Source organism: Lepidothrix coronata, unplaced genomic scaffold, assembly GCF_001604755.1.
Source record: "Lepidothrix coronata isolate B3197 unplaced genomic scaffold, Lepidothrix_coronata-1.0 Scaffold223, whole genome shotgun sequence".
Lineage (NCBI taxonomy): Eukaryota > Metazoa > Chordata > Aves > Passeriformes > Pipridae > Lepidothrix > Lepidothrix coronata.
This window is the reverse complement of record NW_016690403.1, coordinates 95,332-118,715: the sequence shown is the minus strand read 5'-3', so window position 1 is coordinate 118,715 and position 23,384 is coordinate 95,332. Positions and strand designations below refer to the sequence as shown.

Here is a 23,384-nt window from a genome sequence, read left to right as displayed (position 1 = left end):
GGGACATTCAAAAACCCCTCTAGAAAGGAGCAGTTGAGCTAAACCAGGAGAACCTGCACATGGGCACTTCATGAGGGCTGGAGAAAAAACAGAGACCAGCACAGGACAGAACCCCCCTGGAGAAAAAACACAGAGCAGAACAGGACAGAACCCTGCTCTGTGGAGAAGGAGAGGATATGAACAATGTTTGAACACTCAGGGTCAGCCCAAGAACACTTCTGTGTCACTGGGGCAAGCACAGGGGGTTTTTGCCAGCCTGAACTGATATAATTCCATGTCCTGAAGGCAGCAGGCAGCTCCAGGGCCTCTGCTGCTGCCCTGGGAGGGGTTGGCCAACCTACAGCAGCAAGAAGCCTCCGCAGGCTCCAGCCCTGCCATCCATGACCTTGGGTGCCCTGGGAAAGCTGGCAGCACGTGCATCAGCTCAGCACACACCCAAGGGGGAGCAAGACAGCAGGAGCTGACCTTTGCCCACATCCCCACCCCATCCCCTCCTCAGACATCTGCACAGGAGGGACCAGCACATCCAACAACCGACAGTCCAGTACCTCAGAGGCAGAGAGGGAGGAGAGAGACCCTGGTGCTTTTCTCATCGAGGAGCCAAAGGAGAATGAGAGTCATCTTTGACCTTGCTAACAAATCATTAGACAGGAGAGAGGGAGCAGAGATGGAGACCTGCTCAGCTCCATCCCCTGCCTGGCAGCTGTGGAGCCACAGGGCAGGAAGGCAGGGCAGGATGCAGGCAGAAGGCTCCAGGGAACAGAGCTGAAGACAGAGGGGAGAGAAGCTGAAAAATAAGGAGAAGGAGGAGAAAGGATTAAGACAGGAAAAACAGGGAAAAAAAGAGGGGAACATTAAAAAAAAAAATAAATCCATCACCATGGGAGGTGAATCACTTGGAGGGTGGAGAGGATTTTGGAAGCAGCCAAGGTGGAGGCATGTCAGCTGAGGCAGATGCACACAGCCCCTGGGTGTGCTGTGCCCCAGGAAGGGCAGGCACTGGGCAGTGCTGTCAGAGGGTTCCCAACAGCTCCATCCAAAACAATGCTGACCATGAGCTTGGTCACTGGCCCCGAGGGGGTCAGTGCTGGGTGCTGCCCTTCAGCTGCTGGCAAGCTGATCCTGCAAAGCCTGGCTCAGCCAGAAGGGCAATGGCAGAGATGGGATTATGCCAGATCAAATCAGGATCTGGCTCACCATGAGAGTCTGGGCTGTACCAACCCAAGGAAAGTACAGCAAGATCTGCACACAGAGCTTTTAAACCACCCCTGGAAGGACTGCAGGTAGAGCAGAGGGCTTTCCAGGCCCCAGACATGGATCTCCTCTCCCCAGAAGCGAGGTGGGAGGGCAGTGGGTGTGCAGTACCTGTGGGTCTGGCTCGATGTTGATCCGGTATGCCTGAGCCTTCCCGTCCTCCAGAACAGGGGGGGACCAGCTCTTCCCTTCAGCTCTGCAGGAGGAAATTAGGGAAACTCTATTTAACTTTTAAATAAACCCAACCAAAGCAAAAAAAAAATATAATAAATTCAAACAAACAAAACCCACAAAAAAACCCCTCAAAAGCCAAACATATGTATAGTATGTAGGCCTGCCAGGGAATTATTATATACATATTTGTCTAAAATTATCCTCAGAAATAGCACAGTGGTAAACAGAGAAGATGCCAGTTCCATGCTATTAAAACCATGAAGCTCAAAACCCATCCTTGAAGTACAGGCTCTGACTCAGTGGGGGGTTTAAGACACAAACTTATTTTGGTTCAAGAAATCAGTAGACAAGTTCATGGTGGCTCTTGTTTTGCATATTCCTGGCTTTGTCCCTGTATTCTGGCTCTGAATCCAGAAGGTATTCTGATTACATGTGTGTCTGTAGATATATATATATATACACACATATGCATTCCCTGGCAGGCCTCAATACTAGCCCAGGACTGCAGGAATTCTATGAACACCTTTCAGGGAGAAGGCTTACACAACCCTGGGTGAATCATCTTGCATCTTGACCCTTTCAACAGGTGCCAGATACAAAAAGCCCTAAAAATACAGTTTCCATTCCAAAATGCATCTTCAGTCCTGCTAAGGCAGAGCAGGATGCTGCCACTGTCCAAAGATTTTCCATGTGCCTGCTCATGTTTCCCCCCACAGAGGCATCTCGGGGCACAGCTGGGATGTGAACTCTAGTGTGGATCTCCAACACTCAGGATATGAGGGAGCTGCCTGAGCTGGGCACAGTCCAGCAGGCTGGTACACAGGTTTTTTGCAAGGAGGTTGAACTGGGAGATGGAAACTCCATGAAGTTCAAGATAAAGCTTTCACATGCAAACTATTCTGTTTATCATCACAATCTGCATATGCACCACTTAATGAAAGTAGGTCTTGTTCCACGGGCACAGATCACTGGCTGCATCCAACCATCCTTTGTGGACTCTGGCCCCTGCCACATACCACACTCAGCTTCAGTTTAATTATCTGCAGAGTCCAAGTGTGAAAAATAAGGAGCACAGTTTTAACCTGGGAATTCCCGAGGTGATTTTTTACCTTTGGTATTTTGCAGCTGCACCAGTCAGCACACAAAGCTGCCTTTCCACATCTAGGGTCTGACTCAAAACCTACCAAAAGCAGGGACTCCCACTGACTTCAACACACTTTGGATCCAGCCCTGAGGATTTAAGTTCTTTTTGTTCCAAACCACTACTCAGTGCTGCCATCACAGCTTTTTCGACAGGGAATGACATACTCTCATAGCTAGATGCCTTGTTCTGATAATTTATCTTTACTATAATTATTTGATTTTAGACTGGGACAATTCACTATAAATTGGTCTTTCCAAGTGGGACAAAGGAAACAGTCCTTCCCAGGCACATCAGCATTCCCAGCATCCCCAACCTGCTTTTTGCCACGATCCAGTGCTGTGTGTATTGCTTCCACATTGAGACTCAAATCTGGAGGCCCAGAACAATGGGAATGCCTGATTCCACTGGCAGGGATCACCACTATTATCTCCCTGCTCTCCCCCACACTGGGCCAGCCCGGGGGGCTCTCACAGTGCCCCCAGAAGGGACTCTGAAGACATTCCCCCCACTCAGCTCTGGAGCCCACATGCCAAACACAGCTTAAAGCATCCCCAAAGGCTTCAACTTGCCAGTAAATAAGAACCAAGGCTCAGAAAGCAATTCTGGCTGCAGAAGATGAGAGGAATAGTAGTAACTTCACTCTGTGTGAAGCTTTGGCATTTGGTCACCAGCACTGCCTGCACTTGCCAGTTGGAGTCTCCCAGTTCTCCACACCCCTGACAAAGATCACACTGTGTGTACCAGAAAACAGCTAAATCTGTGTTTTCTAAAAGTCATTATGGATATATTTACACTTAATGAAAGACATGACCAGATTGGTTTGCACATTCAGTCACATTCAGAGAAGCCCATTTGTAGTTAATGCTTTAATGATTAAACTCAAGGCTTCACCATCAGCTCTGTAGAGCGACCAGAAGGTCTTGGTATAACTGAGACCACCTCAAACAGGTCCCAGTGACAGCCTGAACAAAGCCAGGTTCCCCTCAGCCCCAGCTTTCACTTGAACTGTGCTGAAACAAGCTGCCATGGCACAGTCTGGGTTCCATTTGGCACTTCTAAAGGCAAAGCAAAGGGGAATGGGAGAACCACCAGCCTCACCAGAACAAAATGCACGTCCTGAGTTTGAGGAGCATTTGTGCTCACACAGGGAGGCTCCCTCTTTTCCCTGGGAACAGCAAAATACCACGTAATCCAAAATAATCCCAAATAATTGGGAGGTGACTGTCTCAGAGAATGATGCCACGGGCAGCTACTGCAGGTGGGGCTGATGCTTGGAGCTCACTCCCCAAGCCTGGCTGCAGGAACAGCCCGTGCCCACGTGCCCAGCAGGAGCAGCAGGAGGGTCCCCTGCCCCTCCCAGGACATGGGGGCTGAGCAGGGCCCAGAGCAGTGGGGACCTGGGGGCCAGCACAGTGACCTTGAGACACCCCAGCAGCAGGTCCGTGCTCCCAGCAGTCAGAGCTCTGTGTCTGGGCAACAGCAAACACCCACTGCACTTCTCTAACGTCATGGGCCAGAGATCAGGCGTCGCTCAAATGTTCCAAGTCGTTCAATTCTGGGGAAAAAGTGTTTTCAGATGTGTTGTAGGGGATTAAAGGCAGCTATGTGGAAATCATTACCCTGCACTAACACCACACTGCTCTCTTAGCAGCTGCTAGGACAACCCCAAGAAAAATAACTTGACCTAGGTTAGTGCTGGGCCTTCCACATGGGGCTTTGTGGGAAACGGACCCATTTAACAGGACATCACTAAGAAAACAAAGTTGCAGACACCTTTTATCCCACTGTTTGTTTTCTAAAAGTCTCAAAGTCATTCTCAAAAGATTACTTGCATATGCTCACATATTTTACCAAAATGTTTTTTCACCTGGCAATGATCTGTAAGTCTCACTCTCAACATTTGTAGAGCTGCTTTTAAGCTGCAAGAATTCCTGGGTCTCACCAAATTTCTAATTTCTCCATCCCCTTATAAAGTAACATTTATCACTTGGGGAAGTGCCAGCCTGGATCCAGGACACTGCCATCTCTGACTGTGCAGCCACAAACCACCAGAATAATCACGTTGCTGTATTTCACCCCAATCCATGTGGTCCTTCCAGGAGGGTGACTCCAGGGTCCTGTCCATCTCCTGAACACTCTTCCCCTCCCACCAGGGCACATCACTATGCTCAGAACTGATTTTTATTGCTGATATGGCCATGAGCCTTCCAGGAGCTGAGTTCTGTCGAGAAGCAGCTACAGTCGATGCTTCACCTTCCCAGGACTGTGACCCTCACCACGACAACTGCAAGGTGTTGGATCCCCCCCTGCGAGGCAGGAGAGCAGCAGGGGAGCTGAGCTCTGCTGAGCACCCCGAAGGACCTGCCTGGTCCAGAGCACATGAAGGAGAAGCTGCAGGATTTCTCCTCCTTCATTCCTCTCGCCTGAAACCATTGTGTACTGCCCTGGACAGCTGCCGGTTTTCCTCTCTATTAGTCCTCGAGGAGCTCCAGAGGGGAAGCTGTGATTCACTTTTTCAGTTGTACTTTTACTGGAAACTTGAGAACATACATTGTCATCCTTCCCATCTTCCAGCAGCGTGTCTGCACTGCTCACAGCTCAGGGACCCCAACACAACCTCCAGGAGCTGGGGGAGGTGGGAAGAACATCAACTATGGGAGGTTCCAGGGACTTTTGGGGCTACACATCCAGCAGATTCATTACTGGGCTTTCTCCCACAGAAACTTCCAGAAAAACTCCATCTCTGTACAGGGAGCAGGAATGAACAGACAATCTTCATACTCCAGTTCTCCAAGCAGACTCAGCAGTGGCACAAACACCAAACTGAGAGGAAAGAAACTGCTTCCAGAATTTAAGGCAAAGTAGATCCCGTGCTACCTTGGCTTTGGGATTCAACAGCTGGGAAGATGATGCTGGAACAGGTGCCTGATTTATCATCAGGGCAGCCTGAACCATTCCACCAAACCCTCATCAGTACCATCACCCCCTTTCCCACAGCCCAGGTGCTGTCCAGCCTCACTGAGCCCACTTGAACTCCTGGCCTCACATTTCAGAGCCACGAACCACGACCTGAATGCCCAGCCCTGATTCCAGGAATGCCCAGGTCATTCCTCACACCTTACATCAGTGCCCACATAAATGTCAGTTATATAAATCAACTCCTTTTGTAAGCTGAGGAGGATTTTCAACCACTCCATTGCAGGCCAGGAAGGTGACTCTGCTGCTTCACCTGTCACAGCCCCACTGCCCAGACACAGCCCTGCATGTGTCCAGGCAAAGCAGGACCTAAAAAAAGCCAAGGACAAAACACCCATTAACTTCAGATGGGTCAGGGGTCTCGCCAAGAAAGCTGAGAGAAAATAAGGGGTGTGAAGAAGGAGGGAGAACCCCCCCCAAGAGATATAAATCATTGATAAAGGACAAAGAAATTTTAAAAAAATAAAAGAAATATCTGTTAGTCCAGCCTGAGAGCAGGGGCAGCTTCTCAGACACAAACACTGACTGGAGGCTGCAGGGGCACAGGAGAGCCACAGACCCCAACACTCCTGAAAAGCTGCAACATCCCCTTTCCAGCAGTTTTCCTCTGTGGGCATGGGGCCAGCTCCTCCAGGAAAGCTGCAGCACAAGCCTTCACCCTCCCAGCTGGCAGAGGACAAAAGGTTCAGAAGAAGCTGTCGGGCTCGCCCTGGCCCTGTGGCACAGACGGGCAGGTCTGGGCAGTGCTGCCAAGGGCTTCCCAGCAGCCTGTGTCAACAGGAACTGCGATGCCACGAGGTCTCACGCCCCACAGCCAAGGTCCTTTGGGTGCTCAGCCCTCTGTTCTCAAAAAATACAGCTACAACCCAATTTTCTGGCCTGGTCTGGCTGGCAGAGCCACAGGAAGCAGGGCTCTGGGTGCTGCTCCCCATTGCAGTGGTTGGATGTCACATATTCACATTTGATCAGAAGCTGCCAGTTTTTCTCCTTCAGGACTGACTGGAGGAGCAGCTCCTGCCATGCAGCTGGATGAGAGAGAAACCATCAAACCCAGCATGACATTCCCAATGGCAGACAGTGCTGAAGTTCCCATCACAACAGAAATCCCACTCACTTCAGTGGTTCCCTCCCACGCATGGGGCAGAGTGATTGCCTGCACTCCATGGGAAAGTACCACACTCCAGTTGTTTATTCTACCCATGGGCAGTCCTCTGGCTATTTACATGTTTCCCACTAGTGTATCCAAATGTTTTATTAAAGCAGATTTGATAAATGGAATAATCAGCATCTCATCCCATGAAATTCAATGGGTCTCTGCATCCACAACACCTCCAAAACCCAAAGGGGCCATGTCGGTCTTGGGACACCCCGTCAGACCACCCAGGAACTCCCTGTTCTTGTTTCCCCCCATTCTGACTTTCCTACTGAACTTTCTAATCAAAGGGCATTTACTGACCAGAGGGTGAAAACAAAAACTGTCTTGTTCTCTATCTCAGTACCATAAAATGTCAAGGGTTGATGGAGAAAGGGCATGGGATGGCTGGGAGGCACCAGGGGCTGGAAGGGCACCAGGGGCTGGAAGCCCTGCCCAGTTCCCTGCCCTCCCTCTGCACACACACCTGGCTGCAGGGACCCTGCTTTGGCAAAACAGAGCTAACACCAAATTTCACATCTCTTCGTTAAAGACATACATCAAACAAGCTTGTTATTGCAAATCTATTTCAGACAAACACACTTATTTAAAAACAATCTCCCTGTGTTTGTTTGCAAACTGGATTTTGTTGAAGGCAGCGCAGAGAGATGATTGTGCTTGGAGAGCATCCTCTGCCCAAGGGAAAAGACACTAATCCACACCCTGCTCTCTCCTGGAGCTCAGGCTCACAGCAGGGTCCAGGGCTGGGAATGCACAGCTGTGACAAACAGCAGCAGTTGGACAGGCACACAGACCAACAAACCCAGTGAAAGCCCTGTCAGTGCCCCAGGACACAGATCCCTAGGCAGGACTGGGTCACCCCACACCCCAGGAGGCAGGACCTGCAGAAGGGATCCACTCACACCGAGGAGGGAGCACCAGACGTGCTTCCAGCAGTGACCTACGCCTGGGCAGAGTCATCTGGATCCAACAGGTCACTCGGGAAACAGGAGAGAGATCCAAGAGCCATGTCACTGTGCACTCACTTTGGGCCAAACTAAAAACAGCCCTAATAACGCATCAGTGGAGTTGCTGTCCTCACTGCAGGAAAACAAACGGCTCAGTTTTTCCTGTCAAGAGGAATGCCACTCTCATGGGCACCTCTGGGCACAGCCAAGGTGTGTTCTGCCCTCGGAGAAGCCACCAACCCGACCCAACAGCGTGATCTCCTCCAAGAGGAGCCACCCCGTGCTGAACAGCTCCTCACCATCACCAGCTCCTGTCTGTTCCTGCCTCGCAGACTCTGGGCATTCATTTTTGCCTGTGAGATACAAAAACCTTTCAAATCTGCATCGTCATTATGAAGACTTCAAGACCTGGCAGCTGTTCCAAATGGAAAGCAAAACCACTGTCCTTCTTTGGCTGTGGGAAATTCCACCCGTGTGAAGGGTTTGCTTGCTTTTCTTGTTTTCTTTCTTTCCCAGTGCTGAAGCCACATGATCCCAACACCGTGGGCTGTGCTTCAGCCAGGCAGCCTGGACACCCCTGCTGAGGAAGCACGAGGAACCACAGAGGCTTTGCTCCATTTATGGCAGCGCTGCCCAGTCAGAACCACAGGGTTTTCCAAGAAAACTATAAACAGCAAATGATAGCTCTTTACAGCAGGAAATGCCTCTTTAATCTGGAGTGGAAAACTATATCCACTCATTTAAACCTATTACAGATAACATTAGCCATTCATGAACCTTATAAGGAGCCCTCATTTTGCTTGGATGATTTGTGATTAACAATATTTAGCTCCAGAATTAATTCCAGCGGAAAGCAAAAAAATAAAAATAAAAAACCCAAAAACCCGAAACCAAAAAAGAAACAAACAAAAAAACCCCCAGCCAAACTCAAGCCTTCATTTTGCCTCGAAAGACTCTAAACAGTGAATTTGGCCAGACCATCAAATGTGTATTCACTGAACAGATGTTTAGGAAAATGACAGGTGGATGTTAATGAAGGGAGAGGGTTTGTCCAAAGGAGATTCCAATCCCACTGCTACTCTTGCTTGAGTTGCTACAACTTCCCTTGGGTTGAAAGACTCAACCCAGGTCACAGCCTGGACAAGTCTTGCAAGGCACAAATGATAATCCACATGCATAAATGAACAGAACCCATTTTTGTATCAGTGGACCATTAAAAATAATTTTGTTTTACTGTTTTTGAAAACACAGGACAATTACCCAGACCATGGGGATGCTCCAAGAACTGAGCCTGAGGGCACATCTGCTCCAGGGCAGTCACAAGCCTTCAGCAAAGCTGACCCAGGAGCACATCCCAGCAAACCAACCTGTTCACAGAGAGCAGCAGCTGGTCCACACATGCTTTGATCTTGTTCTGTGCTTCCAGGTGTGTCATGTTCTCCGTGTTCTCTCCATTAATTGCCAGAATAACATCTCCTGGGCACAGGTCTGCCATGGCTGCTTTACTGCCAGGGTTAATCTGGGCAGAGAAAAATAAAAGGGTTACTTAAAAGAATTCCAGGCTTAAAAAAAAAAAACACAAAAAAACCAACGCCCAAAAAGTCCATTTTCTTAGAATAAGCTGCAGGTAAAAGGAATAGTTATTTCTGGAGAATATGTGTTTTGCCTACACTGAGGTTGGATGTCAGAGCTCTCAGCTCAGCCTCAGTTCTCCAAGGATCATCCTCTACAACAACACTCCATGGAATAAGAGACTTCAGTCAGTGTGTGACCAGATCCTCCCCTCACATTTGTCTCTTGTTTGAAACAATGGAATACCCTCTTTCCAGGGAGATGCTCCACACTCCTTTGGCTTGCAGACCTTACATGATGCTGCAAGAATCAACCCCTAAAGAGCACAAGGAACCTCCTCTCTGGGTAACCACGCACAGAGGGCGAGTGCTGGCACTGTAACTGCTGCTGGGACAGCCCTGCTGGACATCAGCTTTTCCTGACTGTCACCCAAATGACTCGTCTCCTTCCAGCCCTGCATGGACCCCATCCCTGGAGGAATTCAACAGAAGTGGCTCCTGGGGACAGGGTTTAGTGGCAGCCTTGGCAGTGCTGGGGTAATGGTTAGACTTGAACATCTTTTAGATCCTTTCCAACTAAACAATTCCATGATTCTATTCTATAAATATCGCACAGCTTGTTAAGTCTCCACAATTCTTTCCTTCTGGTTTTGTGGGAGTGCCAGAACCTTACAAAACTCATAACTTCTTTCCTGAGGAACTAATGACGGGTCCAGGTACCGTTTGTGGTCAGCCATGAGACCAGCCCTGTAGCCCACAAAAGAGGTGCCTGAGAAATTACCGTTTCATTTACATCATCCTAAACGTGGTTTTAATTTTTATGATATAAAAGGACACAAGGCGTGGTCAGGACAGGTAAATCTGTTGGTTTAAACTCTTAATAGCTGTGTGTTTGCCCTCTAATTTCCTCTTCAGTCATTCTGAGCATCTGCTAAGCAACCAACCACGTGGTTTATCAAGTGAGAAAGCACAGCGAGCCTGACTTCTGGTTATTCATGTCTCACTCCACTAAAGCAAGACAGGGCTTTGCTTCTGCTTACTCTTGATTCACACAGGTATAATCCCCTGTCTCAGGAGGGGGGTCTCTGCCCCAGTACACCTGCTTGAGACATCCAGACCACAGGAGCACTGCTCTACCCACCATCTGCCCCAGGCACAGCTCACAGTGGTGCAGGATGGCACCCAGACACCAACAGACTGGGTATGGTTTTTCAGGCAGTTTGAGACCAAGTGGGGCCACCTGTTCCCCAGTGTCCATGGTCCCCAGTCACCACAGGCCATCACTAAACAGGTATTTTAGAAAGGAGGCATGCACAGGTCCTGGCTTTCACCTTGATTTCACAGAACCCTGGAATGGTTTGGGTTGGAAGGAACCTGAAAGTTCACCCAGTTCCAACCCCCAACCCCCCTGCTGTGGGTGAGGACACCTTCCACCAGACAGAGCAGCTCCAAGCCCCACCCAACCTGGCCCTGAACACTTCCAGGGGCGATTTATTCTATTTCCATGGGGCGTTCAAAGAGGATTTAGTCTCACCCCAACAGCCCTTGTGGATCCCCCTGGGGCTGCCGTGGGACCAAGGCTGGTGAGCAGCAGGCAGCCCCTGGCACAACACAACCTGCTGCACTGCCCCCTGACACACAACCTGCTGCACTGCCCCCTGACACACAACCTGCTGCACTGCCCCCTGACACACAACCTGCTGCACTGCCCCCTGACACACAACCTGCTCCCTGCCTGACCACAGCCACCAACACCACCAAAACACCAGCCTGGAGGTGTTTGAGAAGCACTTTTGACATTTAAATAGAACTGGCAGCCCGAATTACAGCTTTTGTTGCATTGTCAGAGTAAATCAGCGTTTGCCATTTGCTCTTCAATAGTTTTGGCCGGGCTGTTTGGCTCCAGCAAACCTGCCAGGCCAGCCCCTCACAGGCTGCCCGGTGACTCAGCTCAGAGCAAACAACGGGAGGGGTTTTTCAGCTCCACACACAGGAGCTGTAGAGTTTTGACACAGGACATTTCAGCCCAGGACAGGATTATTTTTTCCCCTGGTATGTTAGGTTTTTTGGAGCCATGTAAGACTACATCCATCCACAGGGCATTAGAGTCCTTCTACAGCCACAGGAGCTGCCAGACCCGCCAGAAAGTCAACCAGAAGCTCCACCAGCACCTCAAAGGAAGCATCTCCATGTTCTTGCCTGCTGTTATCTGCTTCCCTCAGTGGCCACCCCACAGCCCTGGCTGCCAGCAGGCTTTTAGACTAACAGACCTTCAGCCAGGACAGCTGTATTTTGTTCTTGTCCATTCAGTGCTGTCTAAATGTCTGATGGATTTGCCCCTGCACTGATCTTAACCAGATTGTAGCTCCCTTGGAGAATAAGCTGTTCATAAATGGGACTCCTAGCTTTTTCCTATTTTTAGATTCTGGTTTATTTCAAATTATTTTGGCAGTATTTGCATATTAGCATTTTATACTTGCTGTGGAGATGACCGAGGGCTTGAAATGGAGCTGCACTCCCAAGAATTCATCAGTTTGAGATACAGCATCAGTGTCTCAACAGCGTGGGAGTCATTACTGTAATGTCTGTCAGGTCCAAAGTTTGTATTTTAGTGACTGATGTTTACAATACTTCAGACTAAGTTCACCTAACTCACAGCTGTGCACAGCCATTGACACCAAACATGCCACAGAAAGCCTGATGAGGCTGGTTTGGGGTCAGTGCTGTGCCCAAATCCTTCTACCTGCTTTGGACTTGGGTTAGTGCTGTCCTTGGCAGTGGTGGATTAACAGCTGGACTCGATGGTTTTAGAAATCTTTTCCCACCTAAACATTCTGTGATTCTATGCCATTAGAGCCTGGCAGTGCACAGAGGTTTTGGGATGGAGCTTGTACCAGAGCCACTCACTAGAGACTCTCCAGAGGGGCCTCAGGTGTGCCCTGAGCTGTAACCTCAGCGTGTGTGACACCAACGAAACACAGAAGAGTTTGAGAGTAACTGGATACGTCGTGAGGCTGAAAACACTGACAGAAAACCTGCACTGAGCCACTGCAGCCTCATGTTCCTGAAAGGGGCCTCCAGAGGAGCTGAGGCTCGAGGATAGGAGAGGATAAAGAAAAACCATGATAAGATTTTATTTGAAGTTCTCCACCTGTGCCAAGAGCAAACCATTTCAAAAATCAAGGTTGGATGAACACAGACCAAGACCAGACTGATGGATACGTAACTCAGGGTGGTGTGAGTGATCCCCCACCACAGGCAACACCAAGTGCCCTAAAGCAAGTCCCAGCTCACGCACCAGGGCCTCACACGGGCTCTGTGTGTGCCCTGCCCCATCTTGCCCAGGCTGGGTGCCTGCCAGGATCTGGGCTGCTTCTCTGCTTGTCTCCAGTGAAGAGCTCAGGCAGGGCAATTACACACCAGCCCAGTGCCTCCCACCCTGCTGACCCCCAGGGCAGCAGCCCCATGCAGGGGTTGGTGTTTCAGAGCCAGAGGAAGGTGCTGGTGTGGAATTCCATGGGGGGACAGGGGACTCTCAGCCCCTGGGCTGCAGCAGCTCACAGGGTCTTGCTCCCTCTGAGGCCACGTAGCTCTCCAGGAGCTCTGCTCCTGCAGTGGGACAGCAACCTCAGTACCCCTTCAGAGCAGTCAAGTGTATGCACTGAGAGCCAAAACCACAGCAAACACCACGGGCTTAAAGAAACGTAAATATTTTTATTGTAATTCCCCTACAGGGTTTTCTTTTTCGACCAGGCAAGAATCCTGCCTCCTCTGGAAGCTCTGAGCTCCCAAGGACAACCTCATGCAGCAACAAAACAGCACTGAGCTGGTTATTGCTGCCCTGCACTCAAAGGTATCTGGTTATTGCTGCCCTGCACTCAAAGGTATCTTCCCAACAACAAAAATCCAAAGCCAGCTGATGGAGACTTTTGGTGAAGTTTCCCAAGATAGTCATGCCAATCCCCAAAAGCATATTATTCTCCCTAATCCCATCAGGACAGGTCTCATTTGTGACATCTTTATGTCCCCCACGTAGCACTGTGCTTCAAAAAATACCAGAGGTCCAATATTGGTTCCTATCTTAGTCCTTTCTATTATTCCAGTAGGAAAAAGAGAATTTTAAAGAAAGACCCCCGAGTAAACAGCCCTTCTCTCACTGTCCTCTGCCTCCTCAGTCACCATGGGAGGTTTGGTGACAGTGCTGGAAGCATCATTCCCACACCCAGCACGACTTTTGCCAAGTCATCAACCAGGGAACTCTCTCCATAACTATAAGCATTTTTTTTAAATAAGTTTTTCCAATTATTTTCTCCACCACCTTTCCCAAGATTTCCACCCACCTCTCTGCCCTTCTCCAGGGAGGCCAGCCTTCAGCAGCCCCCTCCCCAGCCAAGAGGATATTCTGATGCTGTGGAACAGACTGGGAAAAGCCCAAGGCCAGCAGCAGCTCTCTTATCTGGCCACTGGAGCCTCGTTAGGATTTACTAAGTGCTGGCATCTGACAGCAGGCCAGTAAATAAAGCACGTTAAGGAACTGCCTTGTGCTTAACCCAAGCCGGCTGGTGTTGGGGCCGTGCAGTCTAATTTAGTCAGCAAGATTATTCACACCCAGAGCAGTTTACTCTTGAAACACAGTGTTCTGCTGTCTGCCCTGGAGCCTGACCACACAAGGGTGGGAGAGCACTCAGAGCAGGGCAAAGTCCCCGTGCCTGGTGCCTGCACCCCCTGCCCACGCAGGGATGGACCCCTGCCCATGCAGGGACGGCTCCACTCTGCTCAAGCCGTCTTTAGAATTGGGCCAACACCACAAGCTGAAACAATCAACGCTTTGGTGAAAGGTTAATTTGTCTTATGAACTTAATCCCTCTTTATTTTTACTCTTTTCCCCAGAAATCTGCCTCTGAAGTCACCTGTGCCAGGACACAAGGACAAGGGATGCAGCTCCTGGCTGTCTGCACAGCCCCAGCACAGCCATGGGAAAGATTAACTCAGTCTTTATTGTCCCAGTAGTTTTCACTCAACTCAACAAAAGGTGTCTATTCTGGCCCCTCACACCACTCACACTTAGGTAAAGGCAGCAGCTTTCTGTCAGCCACATCTTTACTTTTAGTAAGAAGTGCTCCTCTAATGCATCCTATCAGTGAAGGAATCCTATCCTATCATGACCCTCTTCCCAGGATTTAATGGGTTAAAAGGTGCAATCCCAAACAAGCCTCCACAGACCACACCACCCTTCCCTTAAATCAATGGTAGTTTGTTGCAGGCAAGGCTGGGGGAATTTTCTGTTCTGCAAGTGTGATCAAAAGGGCCTGATTAAAGTACTCAAGAGGCTTTCAAGATAGTGTGACAAATTTTCAGCTTTTAAACAAAGCCAGCCTGTTTGTGCTACGGGGCAGGAGATGATCTACATAGCTACTTTTTTTAAAACAGGAAAAACCAAGAGTCAAATGACTAACTAATGAAGATAAATTCCCCAAATCCTTAAACATTCTTTCCAGGGATTCTCTTCAGCTTTTCAAAGCCTCCTGCTTTGAACTCACATATATTCTGTGCCAATCCATTTGCATTTTTCTAGCTGTTTATATAAAGTCTGATGCACCAAGGCATTATTTAGGTGTGCTCACAGCCCAGTAAATGAAGAACACTGTTTATGCAGTGTGGATTTATTTAACTATTGAAGAAAATAAGAAGCTTAAAACACAAAAGGGAAAGAAGTGGCGTACAAGTGTTATAAAAGGCAAGACACTTGAAAATCCTTTTGAATCCAAATCCAAATTTAGAAACAGATCCATAGTGTAGATCCTAACCCAGCTCAGAGCTGAGGTCTCTGTACAAAGAAAGGCTGAGAATCAATGAAACTGGATATGGGTTTTACAGCAAACAGCCACTAACCCAAGTGCAAACCTCAAAACGTGGATTGAGAAAGACAAGGAAGGGACCCACAAGGATCATCTGGTGTATTTTGTCAACAACTGGCTTTCTCAGCCCAAGGGCACACAGCTCCAGCAGCACAGAGAGCACACGCAGCAGCACCTTGCAGCCTCCCACAGTCCCCAGGACCCCCTCACCCCTTCCTCCAAGGACGAGTTACAGAGACTCTGTTTCCCTGCCCAGAATGGCCCCCCTTCACCCACACAGCTGCTGCTGCACTTAAATCTGCTTTAGGTTCACTCTGCTGTGTCAGGGAGCAAGGCCAGGGCGGGCCAGCCTGCCCTGGGGACACTGGTGAGGTGTGGGTGTCCTTGGAGCATCACGTCCCGCAGGCACCGCTGGGCAAACCGGGTTCAGCAGCACCAGAGAAAGTGTTTATGGCCATAATTGCTGCATCTCCCTCAGAGCTGTAGGGCTCAGCTCCCCAGGGATGCCTCCCCCTCCAACACCCCCCAGCAAGCACCAGGGCTTCCCGAGCCCTCCTCAGGAGCAAACCTGAGTGCTGCACAGAAGACATGGGGGGGCTGCTTGGAGCTTCCCTTCCAAACCAGCAGCCTCTGGGCCAGGAAGGCAGCTGGTGTTTTCTGTTCCAGCAGAAGGGAAGTGGCCACAGGGCCATCTCCAAACAGAAGAAAATCCTCCAACATAAAAAGTTGAATTCAGTTGATGAGCAAACCCGAAGCTTCCTTCTCTCTGCACAGGCAGGTGTTAATCACAGCCCACAGGGTCTCTCAAGTGTTCTGCGGCTGGTGGTGAACAACAGCCCTGAGAGCAGCATCCTGCAAACCTCCCAGGGACCATCTCCTCTGGGTGCCCTTTATCCACCGCTCCTGAAGTCAACTGTTCAAGACAGCTTCTCTTTTAGCACTGCCCATATCTGATAATTAAGAATAATGACTTGAAATTATCTCTAATCTGGTGTATTTTGCTTGCTGAAGCTCACCCTGTAAAATGTCATTGGCACATAATCTGCTATCAGTCCACACAACATGTAAAACCACTTAAGGCTTAATGGGTGTGAATGGGAGCTGCTCTGGTTGACAGGAAGGATGAGTGTGGCACAGGCTGTGAGGCATCTTTATGGTGCTTGGAAAATTCATTTCTCCACGGGGAGAAAGTGGGGTTTATTTTGGGTCTCTGCGGGATGTTGAAGTTCCTCAAATGCCACAATGTGGCACAACATCTTTGCAATTGCTCAAATAACAGTGAAACCTGGGTTTGCTTGAAGTTCTGTGTAAATTCTGAAGTAGAAGCCAAACACAGCCTTATCTACCAGGGCTTGGGGTGAGTGGGGTGGCAGGGGCTGTGTACAAACCCCCTGCACGAACAAGCCCTGGGGAGATACGGGGTTTGCTCTGCACACATCTGGCACCAACGACAAATCAAGCAGAGTGTTTTTTTCTGTGAACATGTTTGTTTTAACCTTTTCTTATCAACACTGCCAGAGCTTGAGAGATCTACTGTTTTCCTTCACCCTCCAGCACCTGTGGTCACAGATGACTTAAAAAATAAAAACGTTCTCAATAGGTGTTTGGGTATCTAAGAACCATGAGTCAATTTGTTTTGAGAGCTTGGAAATCAGACAAATTCAGTTAGAAATATTATATTTAAGAGGACTCGTGCCTTCTAGGATTTCCTGTGACTCTTGTAGACTTGTGATATGTATTTTGCCCCTGAGCTAGCAAAAATGAAATTAAATTGCATTGATCTGCATTAATTCCACACAATTCATAATGCCATATTTGTGTTAAAATTAAAGGACTGATCTAATCCCAGCAGGACCAGGGTTATAACTATCTGTTCTGTTATACAGTAACAAAAAGTTTGGGAAGAAAAGAATAATTGCACATATTTCCCCCTGTATGCTTCCTACACTAACAGAGCCTTTCTAGTAAGCTTCTGTCTAACTTTATTCTCCTTCACCCACTTTATCAAGTGGGATTAACTGCACACTTTTACAAAGTAACTCTGAATACCTGTCCCAACAGGCAATCTTTCAATCTTCAAGGAGAACTGACATCACCATCCCTTAAAAGCAAACCAAAAAGAAAGGGGAGGAAAAAGAAAAGAAACCCAAACCCACAAACCCCCAAATCCCAACCCAAAATACCCAGTGCCACTGAGCCCATTCTGCTTTGTCCAGCCTGGCAGAGGCCCGGCGTGTTTTGAGGGTGTGCTGGGTTTATTTTGCTGCCTTGCCCCAAGGTCAGACCTTGCCTGAGTGGATCTACATGAATCATTCTTTCCGCCTGCTTTCCCACTCAGGATTATCAGTGTGCTTGATTACAGTAATTAGCATTAGGGTTTCATTCCAGCATATTCCACCACTGCTGTCTCCTGAACCAGCACCAGCATTTATCCTTCTCTTTCACTTATTAAAAAGAAGCCTCGGTGACAGAAGCACTTCAGCAGCAAATATATTTGTGACATATTTGTTAGTTCTTATCTGTAGCTCAGATTAACTGCTCTGTACCAGCACAGCTTCACACGGAACCACCCAGACCTCTCGCCCCAGGGCTCACATGGACGGGGAGAACGACGAAAATCCACAAGCAAAATATTTCCTTCCACTTAAAAAAAAAATCATCCCGCTCCAAATGCTGGAACAAACATGACTGTGCAGCCAGCTGAGGGACAGCTTTCATCACTCAGCCCCACACAGGCAGCACACCCACCAAAGGTCAGCAGGAATCAGCTGGGGGCCTGGTTTTGGGATTCATCAACACAGAGGGGCTACTTCAGACCTGCTGGGAGATCTGAACAGAGTGCAGAATTTCCATTTAATAAACTATCAAATACATAAAAATTACATGGGGAACCAGGAAAAACCTTGTGGAAATCAAAGGGAAAAGCCCTGTTCCCTTTGCTGGTGCCTCTGGTCCTTGCCTTCTCCACCAACATATGTGGAGTTCCTGTAGAAACTGAACCTGCACCCCCAGCCCTGGGTCTGGGCAGCCCTTGGTGCTCTGCCATCCCCTCTCACACCAGAACAAACCTCACAGGCCACCCCAGAAATTATCACCCCGAGTGTGTTCTCTCTGCATTCAAACAGGATCACAGCAACACTCGGGCATTTGCTGGCTGCCCTGACAGAGTCAACAAAACCACTTTTACTGGAATTCCTTCCTCAGCAGAATTCCTTCTTGAGTATCCTAACCTTTAACAGGACACGTCTCTGCTCAAATGCAAAAGCTGCTTAAGTTTAAAAGTCAACCTTAACTCAAACAATACCTGGATAATGGATTGCAGACCAATTATTTCTCACCCTTCTTGTGTTACAGTTCCAAGAAACTGAAAATTGCATTTTTGCTGCTCCACCGGAGACCAGTGGGTAAACTGATGTTGAGGCCAGCAGATAAAGGAAAAACTGTATTAAAATCTCATTTTAAAAATACTGGAATTGGCCCATTTGTCAGTTATCTGTTTAGCCAAGTAATTTAGCTATGATTCCAAAGCAGCAAGTGCGTGGATTAGCACTGGCAGAGGTGGGCAGGTGACGACATCGACTGCTCCAGAGCCGGACAAGTGAGTTCAAGTGATTAAACACACTCAGCTCCTCCAGTTACACTAATGACTGATTAGCTTTTAATCCAGGCAAGGGGGAGATCAGCTGTGATCCCACACAGAACCACAGCACTCACTGATGTGGTTACAAGCGCAGGACTGAGAACAGCTGAGAGAGTTACTCTGTTCCTGAGCCGTGGCTGCTGGTCAAAGGGAATGTTGTCCCTACCTGGAGTAAGAGCTGCAGGGAACCCCCTTTCCCAAAGGGCCAACACAGCCCCCAGTTGTTGACCTGCTCAGCCAAGGGAAAGCAGCTGTTGGCTGCCAGAAATTTAATTAATTCTTAAACCCACTTTCTATCAAGTCATTAAGGCCGACTCTAATCAGATCTCCTGGATCATTCCCTACTTCTGTAAGTATCCTTAGGAGAAGTAACCATTAATCATGTGGTGTACTACACCTGGTGTTAGCCTACTGTAACAGGGGGGATAAAACAAGCTGGGTTTCCCCCCCCCAGCATAGCCTGGGGCTACAATTCCCTTCCCAGCACTGACAACACACCAGCATCACCCTGCAGGGCTGTGTACCCCCAAAACCAGCCCAGCAAACCCCATCCCTCCTCATCTGGGTCCTCCTGGAAATACAAGAAGAAACAGGGGATGAAAGGGGAGCCACAGCACACCTAACTTTTCATGTGACCACATGAGAGAGGTGCCCTAAGCACACCCTGCTGGATTTGCATTTATCTTTAACAATGAAGAACTCAACAACCCAACTGGAGCCCTGGCTTCTCCGGGGCAGAGCTCTGCACCAGCTGCTCCCAGTCACTGGAGCAATCAGGTCTTTACCCCTTGTCACTTATGACTGATCAAATCACAGAGGGAAGGGACCTGTTTTCAAGAAAGAGATCATTGCTTGATATGACAAGCACATTTTAAACAGCTGCAAGGGATGGACTGAACCCCATCAGCTGCAGCTACACAGACACAGCCACCTCACAGGGGTAAGGGCCAAAAGAAACCCTTGTGAGAGAGGCAAGTCCCACCCCACAGCAGGATTCGGTGATTGTCATGTTCTGTGTGCCAAATCCATATTTTTTCAAGTTTCTCTCTTGACAATACTGTCCCAAGCCACTTTTGTGGCCCACTCTCAGCTGTCCCTCCTGCCCTGTGCCGGGTGCCTCTCCCTGCCTGGCACTGCTGTGCCTCTCGCTCAGCTCAGCCTGGCAGCTCCTTTCACACCAACTGCTTCACTGTTTCCCCCTCTAGAAGTGACACTTCGGCTTCAGGTCCCACAAATGCCCCACTAAGAAACTCTGCCTTCACTTAACCTGGAGCTGTGACATGTGGCCAGGCTTTGCAGAGAAAGCTGGACCTTTCCATGCCCCCAGGCAGAGCATCCCTGCTGGGCCAGTGACACATCCCTGCATTGCTACAGCAGGGGAGGGCTGGAGCCAAATGGTTTCCTGCAGAAGCTCAGCAAAGAGTAGAGAAAACCAACATAACAATGACCAAAACATTTTTTTCCACAACCCCTACACAGACAGATTTGTGTCTTTTAAGCAGGCAGCCAGCCTCCAGCACCCAGAGCTGAATGTGGGTGGCTCTGGATGCCTCATATCCCAAACTGCAACCCGATTTCCCAACACAACCAGTCCAGGGAGGATGTTTGCAAAGCTGTACAGTCCAAACACCTCATGGCACACTGATCCTCAGCCCCCCTTGGGCCCAGCAGTGGGGTGCAAACCCACATCCCTCGGGCAGCCCAGCACACCCAGAGCTTGTCAGCATCTTGGGCTCACAGCTGGATGTGGCACTCCCAGAGTGTGGTCCTGCCTCCTGGCAGAATTTCTGCCTTTCCAAAGATGTTTGTAATTTCATGGCATTTTAGTATAAAACAAATAAAATAGAAAGTAAAGAAGAAAGGCACTTTGAAGGGAGCAGAAGTCAGCCAAAAGCCTCCACAATTAGCAAGAGGCTCCCTCCCTCCTGCAGTGAGCCAGCCTGAGCAGGGGGCTGGGACTTTCCCATCCCCACAGACAGGGAGCCCCCAGCCCCCTTGCTGGGTTTCAAAACAGAAAGAACAGATTTCCTGGGCAATTACAGAATGAAAGGGAATATGGCACCACACCAGCCACAATCAGTCCTCTGCACAGTAGCAGGGTTGCAGAGACCCACCACCAAGCAAAGCCCTGGCTCCCTGGGGAGCCCTCCAGCAGCCCCTTCCTGCATCCCCAAGGCCAGGAGCTGCAGCAGAAGCTGTTTTTTCCCCAGTTCTAACATTGTTGGGTACTATTTGCAAAGCAAGGGAGGTCTTTTCTTATGTTAAGAAACTAGAGCCTAAGCAGAATACCTTATACCTATATTTACATCCCAGCAAGTTGTTTATCACCCTCCAGGAGCAGCTGTTGGAGTTCAGCAACATCAGAGCATCACCTGCTCTTCAGTGGGAGCAGAATTAAAAAAGGATCCAATTTAAAAGGCTGCCACACGGAATAACACCCTACAACTTCTTTCATTACAGCTCTCCGTGAACCATGGCAAGATTGGCCTAATGAGAATCAACCACCTCACACCTCCCAGGTTTGCTGAATCAAACAAGGAATTTGGCAAGCCACCTGTCTAGGCAGAAGCAGACTTCGTTTTTTCTTGTTTAATATTAAACTAATTTTTTTTTCAAAGTAACAGGAAAAGAGGCTCACTCCACTAAGCCGAGATGTTCATTTTCCCAACAGGGACATTTTTACAGTTGCCAAGAGGTGGTTTGTGATACATCCCATGTGGAGAAAGAGAACTCGCCATGCCCAGGAGACACAGGCTGAGCCCCAAACGCCAAGTGCCCCCCGCCCGGCACAGACCCCCAGCTCTGAGCAGCCTCCTGCCCACCCCGGCAGCACAGCCAGCCCCGCCAGCTGCTGCTCCCTGCGCTGCCCTGCCCTTCCCTTCCCTCTCCATCCATCTCCTCCTGTTCCTCCTCCAAAACAGCCCTCGCTGGAGCCCTGGGAAAGGGACAGTCCAAAGCAAAACCAGAGGCAGAGCTGTGCAACAGGCGCGTTTTAACTCAAATACAGACTAAATCTCTTTAAAATATGCTCTCTTCCATAATTATTTCTTTGAAACTCAGGGTACATGTTTTCTCTTCTCTGTCACAGCTTTGGCAGATGAAGGAGACGACGGCAAACAGCTTGCGTGCGTTACACCAATATTTTTAAGTTATAGCTCCTTTCAAAGCCTTTCAATACACTCAGTGTTTGTTCCAGCACTTCAGCAGCAGCTACCCAGGGGAGCTCGGCAATCCTGCACAGCCCGACACGCCGGGAAGGCAGAGCAGCCTGGGGCACCCAGCCCTTTCCCGGGGCAGCCCGACGGCGCTGGAAACCCCAGTGCCCGCAGGAACATGCCCAGCTCAGACACGGCACCTCATCCATCACACAGCCCATCGCGCCACCTCGCCGGGCTCCTTCCCGCACGGGGGACGGGTTGTTTTCACATATATCTACACACAAAGCCTTTTTCAAGCTATCTGCAGCGCCTTAGCAAAGAAGTTTCCAGAATACATCTTTGTGAGGTTAAACACAAGTGTGAGTACACTTACACAGTAATTACTACCAGCCCGCAGGGACCCCAGAACACTGCAGCCTGCGCGGAGAAACTTCTTGCTGACTTAACTCATGCCTTCCTTACAAACCCCAACACCCTGTGAACTCAGTCCAGGGCGTGAATCCAAACCCTCTGAACACTAAAAACTTTGAAAGCGGATCTTTATGAATTAACAACCGAAAAAAAAAAAATAAAGCATGGAGAACGCTGTAACACCGGGAAAAGCGGCTGAAACGGCGCTAGGTTTTGAGGAGAGCGTATTTGGATGTACATAGACTAACATGAAGTCAAAAAGAGCCCCCCAGCGCTGATAGCCGGTGGCCGACCCCGGGTACCACCCGCCGCATCCCCGCCGCCCATCACCTGCGGCCGGTGCCCTCCCCGCTCCGCGCCCCTCCGAGCTCACCCTGGAGATGGTCAGCGGGGCGCTGAAATCTTTGCCGCCCACCAAGCGGAACCCCCACGGCGAAGGGCCGCGCAGGACCACCGAGTGGGACATCGCGGCGGGCGCTCCCTGCCCGCGGGCGGCTCCGGCTCCACTCGCGGTCCCGCCGCGGCTCCGAGCGCCGGGACCGGCCGGACCCGCCTCCCCAGCTCGGCCCGCCCGCAGGGCGTGTCGGGGAGGCGGGACCGACCCCTCCCGGCCGGCGTCGGGGGGAGCTTTAGCGCGATTTATCCCTGAAACCTTTTACGAGTGGGGTTCGGAGCGACTACTCACAGGAGTAAAGTTATAGTACTTCACTAGTAGTAAAATATACTTTACTTGATGTGGTCAAAGCCCCCCTCACTGCACTTTCATCCTCTAGAGTGGAAAGAAAATGATGTAATAGGTCAGTAACCGTGTAGTCGTGACTGTTTTATTCATCACAATAAGTCTCTTTAAGGAGAAAAAAGTTCAAGAAAATAATCAGATTTCATGTAAAGCCATTTGGGAATTCTTCCTGGTTATTGCTTGGGCAAAAGATAAACCTCCAAGAAAATAATCACAGAATGATCTGGGCTGGGAGGGACCTTAAAGCTCGTCTACTTCCAAAGGCCCTGCCCTGGGCAGGGGCACCTTCCACTAGCCCAGGTTGCTCCAAGCCCCGTCCACCCTGGCCTTGGACACTTCCAGGGATGGGGCAGCCACAG

General features: G+C 49.5%; 1 protein-coding gene across 1 annotated transcript in view; it reads right to left on the bottom strand.

The window, feature by feature from the left end:
• Window positions 1–22,800, bottom strand: part of PDLIM4 (PDZ and LIM domain 4) — a 43,966-nt gene extending 21,166 nt beyond the window's left edge. The window contains exons 1-3 of the mRNA XM_017833918.1: window positions 22,660–22,800; window positions 9,016–9,167; window positions 1,366–1,450 (exon numbers count right to left, since the gene is read on the bottom strand). Coding sequence (XP_017689407.1) covers window positions 1,366–1,450; window positions 9,016–9,167; window positions 22,660–22,752 — 330 coding nt within the window. The 5' untranslated portion in view covers window positions 22,753–22,800. The remainder of the gene's footprint in view (window positions 1–1,365; window positions 1,451–9,015; window positions 9,168–22,659) is intronic.
• Window positions 22,801–23,384: the final 584 nt, after the last annotated feature.